Source organism: Rattus rattus, chromosome 11 (assembly GCF_011064425.1).
Source record: "Rattus rattus isolate New Zealand chromosome 11, Rrattus_CSIRO_v1, whole genome shotgun sequence".
Lineage (NCBI taxonomy): Eukaryota > Metazoa > Chordata > Mammalia > Rodentia > Muridae > Rattus > Rattus rattus.
The window spans coordinates 13,131,331-13,153,052 of NC_046164.1; the positions used below are offsets into that span (position 1 = coordinate 13,131,331).

Genomic DNA, 21,722 nt, shown 5'->3' on the forward strand with positions numbered 1-21,722 from the left:
GGAGTAAGGTGACCACACAGTGACTTGATTTTTTTAGAGATGAGGGTATTTCTTTCGATGACTCTAGAAGACAGGGAGGGGTTTATGAAGCAAGAATTTATGTCGATTCCCATCTCAGGGACTGAAACAGAAATTATAAATAAATACAAAATTATTAACTAATTGTCTCTTCTGACAGAGACATTGGTATTCACCCCCAATAAATGATTTCGAAGGAACTCAGATATCTGTAAGTGAATAGTTATTTACGGTAATACAAAGGATTACTCTTCACTTCTACCATAAAATAATGTGTTTAGGCTACAAATCCTTGTTAAGTTTTAACCCTAAGAATATAAATTAATTAGAATTAACTGAAGAATAAGAGAATTTGGAATACTTGTTCATTATATACCTTAAACCCAAATGTAAATTTTTCTGATACTAACTACCAACTCCATAAATATCACCTGTTATTTTGACATTATATATTTACACATATCAACTCACATACTATAGCCAACACAAGACTATTGGTATTATATATAATATTTTATACGTATGTATATTTCCTCCTAAGCACTCTTCCCTGAAACTTCTACCTATTGTTTCTTGGTGTACTACATTTTCTCCATGAAAGCAAGAATTGTTGTTTGCAAGTCTTATTCATTGATCGGGAAAATTATAAGTAGATATTTAAAGTCAGACTTAGACAAGGGGGACAAGAAGAACGGCCAAGACAGAAGAAAAAAATAAGACATCTATCTGTTCTCTTCCACTTAGGTCCCACTGCGTGAAACCTCTCACGGGTCTGGAGGCAATATCTGAAGCTCAGTGCGCCTGATTTCAAGAAGACTGCAGCTGAAGGTCTGGGTTGCAAAATGAGTAGGAAATTGTGAAGGCAGAATGCACTGCTGTTGCGCATGCAAATGAGAGAGTAATCACTTCCCAGGTCAAGGGCTAAACATAAATGTGTTTGATGAAAGCCCAGTCACTTAGGGTAATGGCTCATTAGAGGCTGGGAGAAGTGCGCCAAGGGAGTGTGATCAGTGCCTCCTGAGACACAATAAAATCACCTGGGAACCGCTGAGCAAGTCTCCCTCCTGTTACTCAGGAAGTCCGAGGCTCTCACCCATCAACCCCATCACCATAACACGTCCCCACTCAAATTCTGACCTTAAAGATGATTTTCTTGGTCTGTGTACATTTGTAAATAATGCCGTAATTTAATTTGTTTGTTGCTCGTTTGGGTTTTTTTTTCCAAGGCAAGGTCTCATGTTGCTCTGGCTGTCCCAGAACTGGATCTGTAGACTAGGCTGGCCTTGAACTTACAGAGATCCACTTGCCTCTCTGCCTCTGCCTCCCAAATGCTGGTATGTGCTACCATGCCCAGCTGTGCCAATGTCTGTGACCTGTGTATTGTAAATAAGACTGGTCAATAAAGGCTCAAGTTCAAAAGCAGGGAGAAGCAGCTCAGGCAAGTTCTTATCAGACTGATTCATGGAGTGTCAGTCAAGTCGTTTCTTTAACTCCATAGCTAGAACATGAGGATTTTTCTTCTTTTAATTTTCTATTATATATACATATATATATATATATATATATATATATATATATATATATATATCTTCCTCAAATCTCCTTAAAGTCTTGACAATTTTATGGTTGTTTGGGTATTCATGTAACTAGCTCAAAACACTACTGCAACCCTCTCCCAAAGACTGGAAAACGCTGACATAGTTTGCTCATTGCCTCCTGAATGCTGTTCTTAAAGCTCATCCCAGATTGCTTCATGATTTCCCACCGTACAGAGATTAAGACTTTGGTCAGCAGTAAAGTCTGAGAGCCACCGTAGTCATTACTTCTTTTGAAGAAATTTTAGCATTGCTTTGACCCCTGGTATTAAATCAACAATAAGGCAGCTGAAGGAGGAGAAAGAGTGAAAATAAGGAGCAAGTGTCAGACAACTGGAAGAGTGGAGAGGAGATTCCATTTCAAGCAAACACAGGGGCTGGGGGCATGGTGGCAGAGTGTCTGTATACCTACATTTACAGTGAAAAAGCAGAGTTCATGTTGGACACACACACACACACACACACACATGCACACACATGTGCATATACACTTTTGTGGTGGCACAGTGGAAACTTTACGACATCTCTTTTCAAACTGGTTTCTCCGTGTTTTATTCCTGTTCCAAAGTAAAGTTAGTCTAAATAAATGAACAGTCCGTTTCTTGTTTATGTTTTCTTCAGAGACACAGTCAGATCCAGACCCAGTTCTAACCAGTCTCTATATTCAGGATTATATGGAATATTTAAGACAACCTATGCATGTGACTGTTATCCTGAACACGGGGATAGTCTGCGGACTCCACGGGCAGGCCTGGCTATAGACATGTGCTGGGTGGGAAGGGGCTCATTGTCTACAAAAGGAAATAGACGAGAAATTAAATGAAGAAAAGTTGGAAGGGAGAGCAAACCAACTGAAGACTAGATCTGGCATAGACAGTGTCAGACTCACGTTAGAACTAAACAAAGATATTGTGGGGCTTAGATTGGGAAGGCATAAGGAAGAGAAGTAGCCCTGCCCGCAGCATTTACACACACACAGAAGAGCAAGCCTGGCACTGTCCCCTTTCAGGCCTGCATTGCCCCCTTTGCTGAAGATGCTCCCCTCCTCCCCAGCTAGAGGCAAAAGGGCCAAGAACCTCAGGAAATGCCAAGGCTTCCATTTTGAAATGCAGGTGGTGTTTTCGTTTGATTTGTTTTGGGTTTTTGTTCTTGTTGGTGTTGCTTTGTTTCGTCTTTCTGATAAATTTGTCCTAAAAATGAGTTTAAAAATCTTACTCATGGGAAGTTTTGAGTCAGGAGAGTATGGTTGAGTGCGAAAGATCAGGAGAACCCGGAGTAAAGGCGGAGAGAAGGTAGTAGTCTAAGATAGACTGCAAAAGCCTGGATGGCGCCACTGTCTCTTACAAAGATATACTCCAGAGTTCATGAAGATGGTCTGTGGGTCACCGTAATCCTAAAACTCACGTCCCCGGTTGATGTTTAATACGCTGTTGAGATAGGCAATCCATCGAGTTGTATGAAGGACTCCCCATACTAGACAGAGTATTTGGAGCAACTGAGTACCAAAGGCCCACATGAGACAAATTACTCAAAGAGTCTGCACTATAGCATAGGCACTTTATACAGTTGAGCTGTTCAGGAAACTCTGTCTTGGCTCTGGCCCTTCTCCTTCTCCTTCCCTTCTCCCTCCCTTCTCCTTCTCCCTCCCCTCTCCCTTCTCCCCTTCTCCTTCTCCCTCCCTTCTCCCTTTCTCTCCCTTCCCTTTCTCTCCCTTCTCCTTCTCCTTCTCCCTTCTCCCTTCTCCCTTCCCTTCTCCCTTCTCCCTTCTCCCTTCTCCCTTCTCCCTTCTCCCTTCTCCCTTCTCCCTTCTCCCTTCTCCCTTCTCCCTTCTCCCTTCTCCCTTCTCCCTTCTCTCCCTTCTCCCTTCTCCCTTCTCCTTCTCCCCTTCTCCCCTTCCTTCTCCCCCTTCCTTCCCCCCCTTCCTTCCCCCCCTTCCTTCTCCCCTTCCTTCCCCCCCCTTCCTTCTCCCCCTTCCTTCTCCCCCCCTTCTTCTCCCCCTTCCCCCTCCCCCTTCTCCTTCTCCCTTCTCCCTTCTCCCTTCTCCCTTCCTCCCTTCTCCTTTTCTCCCTTCTCCCTTTCTCCCTTCTCCCTTCTCCTTCTCCCTTCTCCCCTTCTCCCCTTCCTTCTCCCCCTTCCTTCTCCCCTTCCTTCTCCCCCCTTCCTTCTCCCCCCTTCCTCTCTCCCCTTCTCCCCCCTTCTTTCCCCCCTTCCCCTCCCTTCTCCTTCTCCCTTCTCCCTTCTCCCTTCTCCCTTCTCCTTCTCCCTTCTCCCTTCTCCCTTCTCTCCCTTCTCCCACCACTGGAAAAGAATCTTTCTCTAATAAATTGTCTGAAGTTCTGCTGCATCGTGGTTTTTCTGTCCAACTCCTTGTTCTAGGACAGAAGTAACCAGAACCCCTTCAAGGGCTCCAACAAAACTCAATGTCCCCAGTATCAACTCCGTTATCGACATCTCTTATCAAGCTCTAGTTAAGATCAAGGATCATTTACATCCCAAAGAAAGGAAGGAAAGCATCCAGATATCCCATGAAACACATTGTAACAATCTTAGAATGTGATACTTTGTAACAATCTTAGAACATGATACACTGTAACAATCTTAGAACAGGATACATTGTGACAATCTTCGAACCGGATACAATCTTAGAATTGTAACAATCTTAGAACCGGATACATTGTAACAATCTTAGAATAGGATACATTGTAACAATCTTAGAACCGGATACATTGTAACAATCTTAGAACCGATACATTGTAACAATCTTAGAATAGGATTGCCAAGTCTTCCGATGATGATCTGAAACCTTATCAAGCTAAATGCTACTCTGACCTGTCAGGGCTTCATCAAAGGTCTACCTATTTCCTGTTACTGGCAGTCCTCACTTTCCATGACAGCTTTATTGGAAGGGAAAAAAATTAAACTATCAGAGCTATGAATCTTATTGAGAAAACCTTCCTTGTGTGAATATTCTACAGTTCTCCATCAATCTGCTAAGAAGCACTGTCCTCACCCCAAACTTCAATAAATTTGGGGTATTAGCAGCAATTATCTTTCCTTTTTTTTATTATTTTGCTATGCTGTGTGCATGAGTGTTCTGCCTGTGTGTATGTCTGTGCACTGCACGTGTGCCTAGTGTCCACAGAGGCCAGAAGAGGGCATTTGGTTCCCTGAAACTGAAGCTGTAGATAATTGTAAACTACCACGTGTCTGTTGGGAATTGAACCCAGGTCCTCTGGATGAGCAACCAATACTCTTCATGTTGGAATCTTAACTGCCCTGGATACATGAGTACCACTGCCACAGCTGTCACAGAACAACTGCTTAAGCAATATATTTACTGTCTTACAATTCTGTACATGAGGAGCCCTGTGGGCATTTCACAGACTAGAATCATGATGGTGGAAAACAGAGTTTCTCCATGGGGTCCTAGAAAAGAACCTGCTTCTTTCCATTTGGGGTGTTGGCAGCCTTCACTTTCCTGAGTTGAGACTAATGTCTCCACTGGGCACTAAGCCATTTCCAGCTCCCCAAAGCCAGCCCCATTCCTTGGCTCATGGCCCCACTTGTTACACTGTCACAGTCTGCCATGTGGCCAGTTTCCAGTATTTCAAATCCCCTCCTCGCCCTTTCTAATTCCAGGGCTCTGATTGCTCTCTGTCTCCTTTTGTACTTTTAAGAGCTCCACTGATTATGTTGTTCCCACCTGGATACGTCAGCATAGCCTGCGAGGACTCTCAGGCACACCCTCTGATTCTCCCTGTGTCCCATCAGATCACATATCTCAGGATCCTGGGGATGATTGGCAGACATCTTTGAAAGCCAACAATGCTGCTGCCACTCTATTAAAATATTTTGTACTAGCAAGAGGTTGCCTTATACGTGAGCCATAAAAATAGACAAATAAAAAATACTGTAAATGCTTATTACTTTTTTTATCTCTTTCAATGCTTTTGAAATAAATGTTTAACCCATTGTTTAAACATGACGAAAAATTGTTCCATTTGTAATGTGATGGAAAATGGAAGTTTACCAGGTGACTTTCTATAGTAGCCACCATGTGTTTGGCAGATGTGATGTAAGTGCTAGTGACTGGGCTTAGGAAGTATACCCAGAGTGTACCGCACTTGCTCCAGCCACTGCAGACTCTTAAGTAAGCCAGCCAGTGTAATGGAGTGACCAAACCTCAAGTGGATCAAGAGATGTGCAATGAACATTTGGAAAACAGTAAAAACTACCCATTGAAATGCAATTTCCACAATTTTTCCTTTTTTTTTTTAGATATCCATGTCCTTTCATTATTGTATCTTTCCTATTTAAAACAATTTTTAAACTTAAATACATTTTATCATATTCTTTCCCTCCGCCAGTCTTTCCAGATCCCCTCCCTTCTTGCTCTAGCATATCTTGCAGGTATAATGAGGCCCACGTTATCTTTAGCGTATCAACCCTTGTTAATACAAGAGCATCTCCAGAGTTATAACTGTATGAATAAGGTTTAAAATTTTTAAAAATCCATGTAACTTTGCCTTTACTCATCCCATGCTGCATATTTCTGTTCTCCTCAGACGTAAAAAGTAATATATTAGTTATTTAAACAATAAAATATATCGAATTGCTAAATGCCCTTTATAAATATACATACCTAAATATATTGAGTGTGCATGTACTAAAATTTTACTAACTGATATCAATAATCAAAATTGAAATTTATTATGCCAATAAATATACTATATATATTTAGCTAACACATTGCATACTGAAACGAGTATTTGTCAATTAAAACAGTATTAGTTTTTCACTAGCTTCACGATGGTGAATTCACATGCAGGTGAATTCAGTTTAATCACTCCAGCATAAGAAAGAAAAACTGCTTACTAAGGAGCCAAGGAAAGGTTAAGCAAATATGTTTTAAAGATATTAAAGGTGTGTGTCTGTGTGAGTGTGTGTGTGTGGGGGGGGGGGTATTATATGTAGCATGTGTCTGCATGCAGGAGAACATGGAGGCCACAAGAGGGCGATGAATCTTCTGGAACTGGAATTACAGGCAGTTGTATGCTGCCAAGAGCCCCTAAGCAAACATATTTTATACTACCTTCTACATAGTTAACTTAATTGTGAACATTGAACTTTGTCTTAGTTGAGGTCTATTGCTTTATTAAAACACCGTGGCAAAGGCCATGGGGGGAGCTTTTTATTTCACCTTATCCTTCCAAGTCACACTCCCTCATGGAGCAGAGGCCATGGAGGGTGCTGCTTACTGGCTCGCTCCCCATGGCCTGCTCAGCCTGCTTTCTTACAGCACCCAGAGCCCTAGTCCAGGAGTGGCACTGGGTCCACCCACATCAGTCATCTGTTAAGATAGTGCCCCACAAGATTGCCAAAGGCCCGTCTGGTGGGGCATTGTATCAGTTGAGGCTGCCCCTCCCCAACTGAGTCTTGGCTATTTGACAGAAAACTCACCAGTACGAACTTTAATAGTCACAGAGAGAGCTCACTCATCTCTCTTAAATGAGTTGGGGATCTAACTGCCCCTGTCTTGTTCTTGCAGTGAAATACGCACATAAACTTTTCAGAATATGGCAGCAACAGCAAAAACCCTCTCATCCTCCGGGTCTATTTCTTCCCTTGTGTCGTAATGTTTGATTTCTTGTGATAGGAGGCTGCATATGTTTTGTTGTTGTTGTTGTTGTTGATGATGTTGTTTTTTAATTTATTTATTTTATATACAGCATTCTGCCTACATATGTGACTGCAGGCTAGAAGAGGGCACCAGGTCTCATTACAGATGGTTGTGAGCCACCATGTGGTTGCTGGGAATTGAACTCATGACCTCTGGAAGAGCAGTCCGTGCTCTTAACCACTGAGCCATCTCTCCAGCCCAAGGCTGTATATTGTTAATGAGTAGAGAAACAAATGGTGCTGATAATTTTATATTTTCAATGTGTGTATCTCACCCGATATTTATCGCTTTGGCCCTTGTAGATGAGGATAGCATGCTCCCTTCAAATGTGGATCGAATCCATCCTACTTACCAAACTATTCCCTGAGCCCCAGAGCCGATCGGCTTCAGGTTCTGGTAGCGCTTAAGAACTGTGAAGGTTGAGTCTCCCACTTCCACACTGTAGAACTGGTTATCTACCTTGCTTTTGCTCATGTTGTAATGTTTGGCAACAGAAGACACATCCACGTGTTTGTCGAATCCCTGTCAAGAAGAACAATGAGACAAGAGGAGCAGTTCAGTGTCGATGGACACAGAGAAAAGTCTTTTCTTCCAATGGTTACAAATATCTGGCCATCTGGCATCTAGTCCACCAATCTTACACAGGAAAAAAAACCTACGTGGAGCCCTGCCAGTTTACTTGAAGGAAATTAACCTTAATATGCAAACGATGTCTTCTTCATATCGACATTCGAGGCCTGGAAACACAGACCCTGTGACACAGAGTCTCCCCAGCCAATCCCCCAATGCCTGTTTCAAACAGAAAGAGAGGTGGTGCCATGATCACCTCGCCCCTTTTAGGTAAACAAATACTGAGACGATAGGTGAGATACTTAAAGACTCAAGAAAATGAGAAACATGTCCCCTCGTCATAGGAGGAAGGATGAAGATGGTATCTGTGGTCCTTTCCTCAAAAAGAGCCAAGGCCAAAAAAAGTAACGTGCAGGTTCATTTCCTCTCATTAATACCCAAACTACTACTACCCTTATTCAGTGCTGAAAACACCAGATCGATGATTCCACCTTGTTCAAAACTCTATGACGGTCTGCTTTGCAGATGCTTACGTTTTACATGGACTGGCTATTGCCTCTCCTGCTTATCTATGGAGAAGTTCATGTGTCAGCCATCTTTGGTAGTTAAAGAGTTATCCTTTTTAAAAAAAAAAAAAAAGTCTGGCTTTCTTACTAAATAAAGATTAAATAAGGCCAAATGAAGATTCAACATTCAATACTTTTCATCTGCAAGATTAACACGGGATGACTGACGCCTGCCTGATGTGACGTTTGTTGTGTTCTGACCCTTTGTTGCACTCCTTAATATTTGGAATATCATAAAATCCATAGCACAAGTTAGCTTCATCAACTCCAGACGATGCCAAGTGGTGGTCCTGAAGTACTGCATTTGTATCTAATCACATGTGTGTAATAATCAAATAATCACATGTATATCGATCATATATATGTACTAATCATACATGTATACTAACCACACATGTGTACTAATTACACTATATACTAATCACATGTGTGTACTAATCTCTGGTGTGTAATAATCACATGTATGTAATCACATGTGTATACTAATCACACATATGTACTAACCACACATGTGTACTAATCACAGTATATACTAATCACATGTGTGTACTAATCACTGGTGTGTAGTAATCACATGTAATAACTGCATGTGTATATTAATCACACATATGTACTAACCACACATGTGTACTAATCAGTGTATACTAGTAAATATGTGCATCTAATCACATGCGTGTACTAATCACATGTGTGTACTTACCACATGTATGTGATAACATCTTGCAGTAGACTTCATGGTCCACACCCTTGACTCTACATAGCCACAACTCTATTTGTAGTGTCCTTCATGGTTTTCTACCTGTAATCTCCATTTCCCCAGGAGAGTTGAACTAATCTGCTGGAGATGCTCGCTCACCACTTCAACACATATTCAAGAAAGTTTAATCATTCGTATAACTTCTTGTTCTTGTTACCTAATCTATGCAATGCTTATAACTGCTTAATTCAATATTGATGACAGGCATAATAGGTGACAGATGCTGAGTTAGCACTGGCAATGCAGTGAAAGTAAGATAAAATCATAGCCTAGAGTGAAGATGGGGAAGTGGGTAGTTAAATACAGGTGTTCTATAGGGAACAAAGTAAATATTCTGGTAATAAATAGGAAGTAACAACTTATTGTCTGTATAATATCACCATTAGTTTATTCAGATACTTTGTATAAAACAACTGTATGTACACATGTATAGCATATAGTAATTATGCATAACAACAGCCTTTCTGTGACATTTTCATGCATGTGCATATGCATTCTGATTACGCTCATCCACGACCCTCCCCTACCTTCTCCCACATCTATGAAATGCCCTCCTTTCCCATCTGGCCAACCTTCTACTCTCATGTCTTTTCTGGGTGACCCCATTGAGTTTCATTAGGGCTGCTCATATGCACTTTGGTGAAAGTTTATTTACATCATGTACACCTTACCAGTGGACACACCCTTGAAGAAAATGTCTCCCCCTCCCCATCAACCATTATCTGTGTTTAGATCCTCAAAGATAGGTAGAGCTCCATGAGTTCTTCTTCCATCCATGACAGGATGTTGAAAGGACAGATCTTGTGGAGATCTTGTACAGGTAATCAGGACTGCAAAGTGTGTCATACCCAGAAGTTCACACACCACACTCCTCTCCTTGATATTCTGGACTTACATTCCTCCCACCCATTTTCCATTTTCTTTGAGTGTTGGAGACTGTGTGAAAAATGTCTACTTTCATAGCTGAGATTTCGGTAGTATGTTATTCTGGTTTTGACCAGTTATCTCTATACCCTCCACTGACTACTACAGAAGCTTTTCTGGCCAGAGCTGACAGCAGCACTAGTGTACGAGCATACACATGGTTAGTTAGGAGGGAATTTGACAGAGATAGTATATCCATTTAGGAAAACAACAGCAGTGGCTTCCCACTAGAGTCTATAAACCTCCCCAACTATGGGCTTTTGACTAGGCTTGGAGTATGAGACACAATTTCCCTCTTCTGTGGCTGACATCCAATCCCATCAGAAAGCCATTGGTCACCTCCATAACAGACTCACTACTATTGCCCCAGTGGGCTCATCACGCCTGGCTAGTGAGGATTATTACACACAGGCTGCACAGTTGAGTATATTTATATGATAATTCTCCCTCGGCGTCTTCACCACTCCTGGCACTGTGCAGTCTGGCCAGTAGGGAGGAAATTCCCATCCTAGTTCAAGCCTGATTTCCCTATGTCGTGTGACTGAAACATGTGGCCCCTTCGGCAATGGAGCCTTATCAACTAGCTCTCTCAGACAACCAAGTGCAGGCATAGTTATCCATTCTGCTTGGGAGCTTTGGGGGTCCCTCTAAGGGGAGAAATAATGCTGTAAGTGGTGGGGCTTACAATCCTATGATATGAAAGCAGAAGGAGAAATAGTGTCACTGGAAATGTTTGAATAGGGGAAAGGGATAAGACAGGGGGAGCCAACGCCTGATGAGATAAAGTTGGGAGTGTTTAAGGGGAGCTTGAATCTGTGCTCACTAGTGCCATGGGCTCCTTCCTCACCAGTTCTTTGGTGTGAGTGTGCCTGTAGAACACTGGTTGAGCTTGGTAGACAGAATCCTGTGCACACACCCTGGAGTTTTGGGATTTGGTTATCAGTTGTATTCCAGCATATACACACACACACACACACACACACACACACACACACACACACACACACACCACACCACACAAAGTGAGAGAGAGACAGACAGACAGACAGAGAGACAGAGACAGAGACAGACAGAGAGACAGAGACAGAGACAGAGAGACAGACAGAGACAGAGACAGAGACAGACAGAGAGATAGAGACAGACAGAGACAGAGACAGAGAGATAGAGGCAGAGAGACAGACAGACAGAGACAGAGAGAGAGACAGAGAGGGAGACTGAAATCATCATGATACTCTTGTGAATTCATTAATGTTTACTATCTTCTTCATGCTAGATTGACTTAGATTCCAGATAACTCTAAGAGTTAGAGAACACCTCTTCAATAAGCCTTTATTAATTATTTAAGCAACAAATAATCTTAGCACTGAAATTTTTATTGGATTAATAGAAAAAAACAAGCAAAAGCTCCACGGCTAGCACTTTGTGAGGAACTTCCTCCTTTAGTCTCTCATGCCCACAGAGAAGCAAGCGTCTTTCTAAATACAAACAAGCCCTAAAATTCCTCTCAGCCTTCAAGCCAGAAATCTCACTTTGACCTGAGTCAGACCTCTACAACTTGGGTGAAGTCCTCAGGCCCTTAAAGACACCAGAGGACGTTAACACTCCAGGGGATTTACGCTGAGACTCCTCTTCAAGAACGCTTGGCGAGACACCCCATCTGTCACCTGACTGATCAGCTCTTTTGAACATGGGTTCTGTGTTCCTTTGCTTCTGTCTTTCTAACCAGAAATGTTTGAGTGTCGCTGACACACCGTGTTAGTGATCTTAAGACTCGATTGTACTTTGCTCAGATATAATGACTTGTATTTCAGGGGCACTCTCTCTGTGATCTCACAGAGGAAGACTGACCTGTGGTGCTGCTAAAAGCTCCTGAGAAGGGACATTGGGGTTGAAAGCCCTTACCAGTGGCGCTTCCTTGGTTCTCTGTTTCGTTTGTTGTGTCTTTCTCTCTCCCTCTCTTCCTCTCTCCCTCTCTCCCTCTCTGCCTCTCTCCCTCTCTCTCCTTCTCTCCCTCTCTCCCTCTCTCTCTGCTTTGGTTTTTTTTTAATACATATTAGAACTGAAAATACCATGGAGCCCGGGTCAATCCTGCACTTCCGACCTATGAAACCTTGAGCCTACCTTTTCATCTTTCCACTCATTATCCTATGTGGTTCCATAAAGGATTTGTGCAGCTCACCCGGAGGCTTCAGGAATGAAACCATTAGATCATCTAGTTTTAAACGCAAATGGCAAACTCAGCAAGCTGAGCAGTGACAGGAATACCAGAAGACGCGAGTTATAAATGTCCACCACCTTGAGCACAAAACTTAATGTCACGCTCTGGAAAGCCAAAGGAAAAAAATGAATGGTAACGGTGACAAAACCACAGCGAGTGGCAAGCTTTGATTCATTAATTTAACAAATCTAGCAAAGCGAGTTAGAAGAAAGATAATGTCTCGCTACTGCTTAGCTTTGGGGAGAACAGATTCCATAGTTCTTTACATAACTAGCTTGGAATCAAACAATAGTTAGCAAATACCAGAATTTTTTATCAGGGACACAGAATTATGTTTCGTATTTCTTACTTGATACGAACTCCCAGAGGGGACAGGGGATACAGGTAGAGTAAAATTAATGATTTCCTACTACAGGTACTGAAGTGGAAGTTTCTGGTTGTGCCATGTGATGCAGACTCATGTGGTATCTTGCTGAGGCAAGGCCTGTGGGAAGACACATGATGTTTGGAAAGAGTATAAACAGAAATCAACAGACAGTGGCATCTCCATTGCATAGCCAGTCCTGCAACACTCCGTTGGCCTTTCGTCTTCGCTGACCTTCATTGAGAAAGGCACACTGGGAAACATCTCCTGGCATCTCGACTGGCTCTGGTCACACCCGCTGAGTCATGCTAATTTGGCAGAGGCCTGGCTGTTTCTGCTGGATCTCGCCATCATTGCTGATTCATGTTTGGTATCCTGACACTACTGAACTGGACTGCTGGTAACCTGACAAAAAGAGATTGGAATCATCCCAAAGATGATTCTGAACTCCTTCTGAACAGGTCCGCATCCGCAGGTCCACATCCTTTCTCCCCTATCTTTAGATGGTGTGCTAGAAGGGGCTAAAACATTTGAAAACCCTTATTAAAATAGGTTCTGGAAAAAATCTAAACCCACAGGTATGCTCTTTATGATAGTAAATATTTTTAAAGTTTATACTCAAAACAAATGACGTTCCCAGAGCCATGAGTCAACTGACTCTCAGTTTCCGAGCCAGTAATTCACGGGTATATGAATCAAATTCATGCAATTTGAGATAATTTTTGCAAAGTGGAACAGCCCGGCTAAAATAAGATAATTTAGAACAGTGAGGTAGTTTTCTAAGAATGAGCTGCGGAACAAAACCTGAGAAATTGCACGAAACAAATCTGCTGCTGCAAACTCACTTCCCAGTTCTCTCTCCCTGGAGTTCGAAGGTGCTGCTCACTAAACAAGCACCGGTTGGATACAGCCCTGCGTCAGCAGCGGTAAGCAGAGGCTTCCGAGGCCACCATGCAATGGGAGGTGGCCCTCGCTTCACCCATTTATGGGGCATACACTACGTTCTTTACGCTATAAAAACTCTGTTGACGTCCAATCAACTGACTTGGTAGAAAGATGCCTTGTGGAATCACCATTGGTGGATAGCCAATGCGCAGACAATTCTTTTGATGTTGTCATTTGCACTTACAAGTTATGGTTCCTCTTTCGACACTGACAAATGGAGCCCTCCCACAATGCCGTTGTTGGGTTGTCATAGAAAGACAACAGAAACCAATAACCATGTCATTTCTTGGGGCAAGGAGGCACGCACTCACTCCATTTTAAATCTGAATCACTTATCTATTGGTTTTAAAAGGAAAGATCTGAGCTGACAATACTTAGTAAAATGTCCCAGGGTTTTGTTTTGTTGGGGGCACACTTTACCATTGTTTCTTGATAGGTGATTCTCTAAGGACAGTTCTCTTCTGGAATCTATTTAATTTGAATGCTAGTTGGTCCAGAGATGTGACTCTGTGAAATTGATGTTATAGCAACAGTATAACAAACATCTTAACGCTTCCCGTAACTTAACATTTAACATCATTTTCTGCTGTGTGAAAAAGCATCTGGTGTAATCAATGCTGGTGCTGTGGCCTCTGCCTGCTCTGCCTCCTCTTTATGCACAGAGGAAGAAAAGTACTGCATAGAGCTGCTGGGTGCTAGCCTAACATCAGTTCAGGAACGAATGATAGAATTGATATTCTCATTTTCCAGGGGAGAAGTACTAGACAGAAAACTTCCACAGAGAGTACTACTGTGGCATAGCACCTAACAGTCTGCTTTAGAATCCCACTATGAGACCTTGAGTAATGTCCTATAAACCCAGCCTCAGTTTCCTTACGCACAGAAGGAAAGAGTCTACTCTTCCTCAGGGAGAGATTCACACTAGATGATCCACGCGACTTTCTCAGTTATTACGGAGTCATGGTCACTAAGATAGAGATGCCGTGCACCGTTTAAAAATACACTTGCAATATTTTAAGCAAAGTTCATTCAACTCTTAACCCACCCTTAAAGCCAAAATCGCTGTGCTAGAAGTGTAAAGTGTAGAGAGATATCAGGATTCAAAAGACTTAAGCAACAAGTTACACTTCCCATTTCCACAGTGGAGCAAGATTGCTCAGTGGGTAGAGACCCCTGCCACCAAAGAAAACCACACTGTGAATGGTGATCAGTAACTGGGAAATGTTGTCCTCTGACCTGCACATGCATACCGTGGTATATGTATAAATGAGCATGCATGCATGCGCGCACACGCACACACACACGCGCACACACACACACACACACACACACTGAGTAAATAAAATTTAATTTTAGAAATGTGAAGTGATATGCGTTGCCTACTCCTCTTTCTTCTCACTGTGGTATCTCAGCTGCTACCACACAGGGTAGCAGGAGTTCAAACTCCTGAGACACTAGAAAGAAAGGAACCCATCCCAGCATGCATTGGAATCTACACCGTAGGACGTAAACTTTTACTCTGGTAAGTCTAGAGGTTGAGGGTACATTATTATTACCCTCCATTTTTACTGAACAGGTGTTGTTTTGGTCTCAAGGCACAGCACATGGGCTGTAAAGACACAATGCTCCAGCCTCATGGTACTGAGCGCTAACTCACGCCATAGAGGCTGGGATAGGGAGTGCTGACTTCAGAATCAATGGCATTGGGCCCTAAGCTAGGACACTGCATTCTCCACCTTTCACTCTGCACATTCCTGCCTTGTCTGTGATAAAGAAGGGCACCTTGGAAACAACAGTTCAGTTACACAATTGAGACAAGAAGAACTCTGTAATTGGGACAATGAAGAACAGCCAAGTATCAAGAAAAACTAAAAACTTTCTTGCCATAGAGTAAAAGGACAGGACAGTCAAATAACATGTGGAAACTATGTTTCTAGAAACAATGTTTCTAGTGAGTTCATCTGGGACTCACCAGCCTTTACCTTAAGTCCCTCTCTATGGTTTTAGATAGGAACATTTAGAGTTCCTCAATGCTACAATCATTAATCTTGAGCCTGAGTCTGTTTCCATATACAGCACACAGCATTATCCCGAGACCCGTGTAAATCTCTTTGTTATTTTCATTCCTGCACTCGCAAGGCCACAAAGAGATATAATTGGTGCTTCAGTTCCTTATTCTTCGTGCTATGATCTTGGTTTGCATGGCTTCTTACCTGTTTTTATTATTCTTCTGTTTATCATTTATGTATTTGTTGCAGCACTGGGCCCTTGTGGATGCTAAGGAACGTGTATATTCTAGAAATAGGTTTTACCCTGGGCTAAACCCCCAGACTTGCTTTAAATTTTGAAATAGGAATCTCGCTAGATTACTCAAGGTGACATTGAACTCAATATGCAACCCAAGATGGCTTGACAGCTGTTATCTTCCAGCTGCGGCTGTCCAAGTAGCTGGTATTATAGGGGAGTGCCACTCTGCCGGGGGTCTTCTGCCACCTTATATACGTGTTTCAGAGCTGGGGGTATAGCTTTGTGATAAGAGGCCCTAGCCTAGTATGTGCAAGTTCCTGAATTCAACGCAGCTCTGAAAATCAACAACACAAACATAGTGCTAAAGGCACACAGGCGCTCTGACCTTCTTTAATGTGTTGGCAATGTCTAATCAAGCATTTACATTTTAGAGAATGTGAACTCCCAAGAGGATACTGGCATCTGTGGAGTTTAGAACTTGGAACTGAACTGCTGGTGGGCAAGCTTGACCTACCTAAAAATAATGTAGCCACTCGTGGTCATGCGCCCAGCCTTAGGTAATCGTTTTTTCAGCAAAGCAAAGACTATAACTTCATTTCCGTTTCCAATGCCCTGTGTCCCAAGATAAATAGTGCGTCAGAAGCACAAAATAATTACAGATGAGCACAATTTAGACTGAAATGGAATCTGTGTGTTTCGCACATCTTTCATCAAGCTTGGCTACAGATGAACCATGCTCTGAAATCATGGACAGTCCTAGGGAATTTTACAGCATGACTATAAAAAATAAATACTCAAGCCATGACTTTGTTCAGTCTGATTGAACCTTCAATTATAATTAAACTTACAATACCAAGCTTCACTTACAATCAAGTTAATCTTATTCCACAGAAAGCTAAAATTTTACCCTTTTGTGTTAAGTAAACCAAGCTCGTTTTTAAAGAAAAATGAACCAACACCAAAGGTCTCCCACAGTTACAAAAGTGAATTTTATATCTTGTCAGTTAATCTTAGGCGGTGTGACAGAGTCCATTTTAACTGAAATAGACATTCCATAGTTTTTTATATAAATATTCTAGGGTATAGAACAGAAATGGAGCACTAAATTTGCTATAGCCATATTTCCATGTAGACACAAGAGAAAATACCAACAAGCAATATAAATCTCATTTCATAAAGGCAAGAGGACAGTTGTCATGACCGTGTGCACACCTGTGAGTTATCTCATCAGAAAATGAGTGTAGGCGATTATACTGGGCACCTTGTCTTTGCTAAATATCTTTTCCTCTTCCATCAGGCAAACAAAAGCATCAATGCTGTGATTTTTAGGTTATTAGTGCAAAATTAAATATTATGTATCAAAACATATATGAAGTCAGAGTCATGTTCCATTAAATACACGGGAGTAGGAGCCCAACAAAAAGAAACACTTAAGTTTCTCTAAACGTCATCTGACACTTTGTATGAAGTCTGTGAAAATATGAAAAATAAAACCACAGAGGAAGCAAAACTGAGTCACAGTGCCTTGTCTCATTGTCAACTCCACTAGACTGGGAAGCACTTAGGGGACACACCTCTGGATGGGTCCTCACGGTATTTTCATAAACGTTTAGCTGAAGAGGGAAGACGCACCCTGCATGTGAGCAGAACCATCGCATGGGCTGGAGTTCTGGCCTGAAGAGAGAACTGAGAAACAACTAAATGAGAGTGAACGTCATCCATGTGTCCGCTGCTGGACTATGGATACAGTGTGACATAATTACCTGCTCTACCCGCGGTCCCTGCGGTACTATGACAGACCACACGCCCTTAAGACAGAAGCTTAACGGGTCATTTTGGTGGGAGACCTGAATGCTGGAGGAAATGTGGATGGGGTGGGGGTGGGGGAGGTTAGTTGGTTGTCTCCTGAAGCTTCAAAGGCAAACAAGGAATCTGTGGAGAACTAGCTGGAGGCTGCCTGTGCTGCATCCTGACCAGGCCCTGCGAATCTAAATGAAACCCAAGTCCAAATAAATCCATGGAGCTTTCAGGAGCGCCTAAATCCCGGGGCTGTGGAGTGGCCTCTGCTCATTTCTCTATGCCAGCTCGATGGTGGAGGACAGAAAGATATGGAAATTGTACAGTCTGGAGAGCAGAGCAATGTGAACGAGAACAGAAGCGCAGACAAAGCAGACAGGAAGAGAGAAGCTATAACGATCACCAAGAAAGCCTGCGCTCCTCCGTGGAAAGTAGGAAAGACGTTCTGAGGGAATGGTCCACAAGTGCAAGGTTCCAACATACACAAATGCAAAACGATTTGAAACCAGAGAGTCCAGACTTACAACGTTCCTGAAGGGATTTCCTGTTGGGAAATAACTTTCTAAGGATATGACTTCCCGAGGACGGATTTTTAGCAAAATATGCAAGAGTTCTGCTAAAAAAAAAGTGGGTCAGACTGTATCCAAGCTGGCAGCGAAATTTGGCAGGATGGTCCACGCGGTTACAGGTTTCGCCAAGGGAAACAGTTCTGCGGGTCATGGAGGCTTGAATACAAACTCCAAAAAGCCACTGAAGATAAGCAACGTGAGGCAGGGTCAGAGTTCCTGAAAGAAGGCTTTGAGCTCCCATTTTTATTAAGCTGTGACGTTAAGACTAAGCTGCAAAGAGACCGGAGGATACTGGAGATTCCCGACAGCCTGGGACAGCTACCAAGGAGAACTATAGGTAGGAAAACTGCCAGCGAACGAAAGAATGTCCAAAGCAAGACTGAACCGGACCGGACCGGACCGGACCGGACCGGACCGGACCGGACCGGAGCACACACCTAATCCTGCAGCTCCAAGTCTGGCACCTGGTTTCCTGGGCGGAGTCATGTTGCCACTGCTGTGTGTAGCTGCATTTGTGCATTTCTGCTGCTGTATGCAGTACACGCATCCGAGACACTCGTGAAAAGGCTTTTCCTCGCCTCGTGGCGATCAGAGATTGTGTTTTTTAATCTTGTGTTAATTTGGTTCCCAATCAAACTACTCCATGCCGACAGAAGCCATTAAGAAGTTTGTAATGGCTGCTTCGGAGAGAGGGAATGAATGGTCTGAGTGACGGGTGTGATTATTACCGTAATTCAACCATTACACGTGTCCTGAAGCATCGAATTGTACTGCTTACCATTTCTTAATGTTTCGTGTTAATTGAAAATAAAACCCAAAAGGGGCAGGAGAGAGACAGCTCAGTGGTTATTGACACTCCCTGCTCCTTTGGACACGGCTAGAGTCCGGTTCTCGGCACCCACGTCACATGGTTCGCAGCCCCCACAGCTCTGCCCCTCGCACGCCTGACACCTGCAGTCTCTCATTCACATTCTTTCTTTCTAGTTCTCTCTCATAAAAATAAGACTTTAGAAGTAACTCATAGACACGGAGCATATCAGGATTTGTATAATTGTTAAACCCTCAAACTCCAAAATAAGACGTAATTCAACTCCAACGTCGGCAAACTTGGGGCTATGCAGACAAAATGAAGGGGAAAAAATCTTAGTCATTTTTTTCTTCATTTTACTTTATACTGGACATTGACAGATTACAGTTGCTTATATTTATGGACTATAAAATGTATGCAAGGCAGAATGTATAAATAAGGCTAGTTAAAATATCTATAGGATATATCGAATAAAGGAAGTGATTATTGGCAGTCAGCAATCGGCAAGTTCATGACTATCTCCTTGATGAGGCAGAAGTGTTTCAGTGACACAGCTGAAGGAAGACAAACCAGGCCAGTGCTTAATCTCTAAGGCCACCTAAACGTATGACTTACTGATTGACGAATTTGTGTGCAGGTGGGTATGTATATGGGGTACACTATGCCTGATCAGTGCACACATGAGGGTCAGAGAACACCTCAGGGCACTGTTCTTCAGGGCTTTGACCCTAAATCACTCGCTGGCCTAGGTCTTCCCTAAGTCTGCTGGACTGCTGCTTAGTGGTTCCCGGGGCCCAGCTTTCTCCTCTCATCTTGCTGGGGATTCTAAACACAGGCCCCCATGCCTGGCTTCTGTGAGTTCCCAGGATGAAACTCAGGCCCTCAGGCTTGTGACTGACAGCTTCCCTGCCTGAGCCATCCCCACAGGCCCAACCAACTATTAACTCAGGGTCTCTCCAAGTCAGGAAACCCTTCAAAACTATTCATGAGTCATTTAGATGTGCGTACACAATAACTGTTGGATAAATGTTAGATTACTAATGACTGTGATTATTAAAATAGCCCAAACATAACCAAATCTAGGAGCATACTCTTCCAAGGGATGGGGGATGCTGAGAAGTTACATTTGGAATAAAAGAAAACAAATATCTACTCAGGAGGCAGTGTTTCTCTGCTGCCTTACTTTCCACCTTTAAGGGCTCAAAACTATGTATTGAACATTTTCTGGATGTCTTAGTCAGGGTTTCTATTCCTGCATAAACATCATGACCAAGAAGCAAGTTAGGGAGGATAGGGTTTATTCAACTTACACTTCCACATTGCTGTTCATCACCAAAGGAAGTCAGGACTGGGATTCAAGCAGGACAGGAAGCAGGAGCTGATGCAGAGGCCATGGAGGGATGTTACTTACTGGCTTGCTTCCCCTGGCTCGCTCAGCTTGCTTTCTTATAGAACCCAAGACCACCAGCCCAGGAATGGCACCACCTACAGTGGGCTGGGTCCTCCCACCTTGATCACTAATTGAGAAAATGCCTTACAGCTGGGTCTCAGGGAGGCATTTCCTCAAGGGAGGCTCCTTTCTCTGTGGTAACTCCAGCTTGTGTCAAGTTGACACACAGAACCAGCCAGTACACTGGATTAAAATAAATTGAGCTTGAGAATCAAGGTTGAGATGCCCTGGTCTTGTCTTCACTTCGGAGCCCCACGTGGGACAAGGATAGTCCTCAGGGAGTGAGAAGGGTTATAGTAGCAGGTGGGAAGGGGGAGATTCAGCTCCCGATCGCTGTAAGTCAGTTTGTGGTTGAGTCCTGATCCATCCGCTGTACAGCAGAGCTCCCAAAGCACACAAAGTGAAACTCTAGAGCTTAGCCTCTGCTCAGCCAAGACTGGCACTGCGGCAGACGTCCTGTTTTCAGGAGGGTCAGGAGACTGAGCACCTCGCATTGCCCCATTCTAGTTTACCATTCACATTGTGAAAACAGACGTTATCTGTTTCATGCCTCCCAAGCCAAAGGAAAACTTTTCACCAAATGTAACAACAGCTCCCCTAGTGGCAACACCTTAAACAACGAGATGAGGCAATGAGATATTACTTTATAATTTGTAATAAGTAATGTATATATATACTGTTAGAGAGCCAGCAAATCTCATATTACTCAATATGATTCCATAAAAATTGAGTTAAAACAATATGTACATATTTTTGTTAATGTTTAGCATCTGGAAATTTTTATTTTCTATGATTCCTGTGGATTCTTCATTTGGGATTTTTGGAAGGTTTTTTGTTTGTTTTATTTTATTTATATAAGTACACTGTCACTGTCTTCAGGCACACCACAAGAGGGCCTCAGATTCTCATTCCAGATGGTCGTGAGCCACCATGTGGTCGCTGGGATTTGAACTCAGGACCTCTGCAAGAGCAGTCAGTGCTCTTAATCACTAAGCCATCTCTCCAGCCCTGTTTCTGTGGTTTTCTTACAGACATTTAAAAGACTGAAAATATGGAGTGATGATAACATACAGACTGGGGTCACAAGGCCTAGATGGTGGGCTCCTTTGATTGCTAGTTCAGGTTACCGAAGATCTTCGAGTAGTAGATAGGAGTGGAAGTTAAAAGGCCACCACACCTGGCTGGTGGCCACAACAAACACTCCAGAATAGAGA

The 21,722-nt window shown here is 42.9% G+C and overlaps 1 protein-coding gene across 4 annotated transcripts in view; it reads right to left on the minus strand.

Annotated features, from left to right (window-relative positions):
* Mapk10 (mitogen-activated protein kinase 10) overlaps positions 1-21,722 on the minus strand; it is a 270,635-nt gene that overhangs the window by 104,243 nt on the left and 144,670 nt on the right. For all 4 annotated transcript variants that reach the window (XM_032915826.1, XM_032915828.1, XM_032915827.1 and 1 more), the window contains one exon: positions 7,646-7,815. In XM_032915826.1, the coding sequence (XP_032771717.1) occupies positions 7,646-7,815 (170 nt within the window). The remainder of the gene's footprint in view (positions 1-7,645; positions 7,816-21,722) is intronic.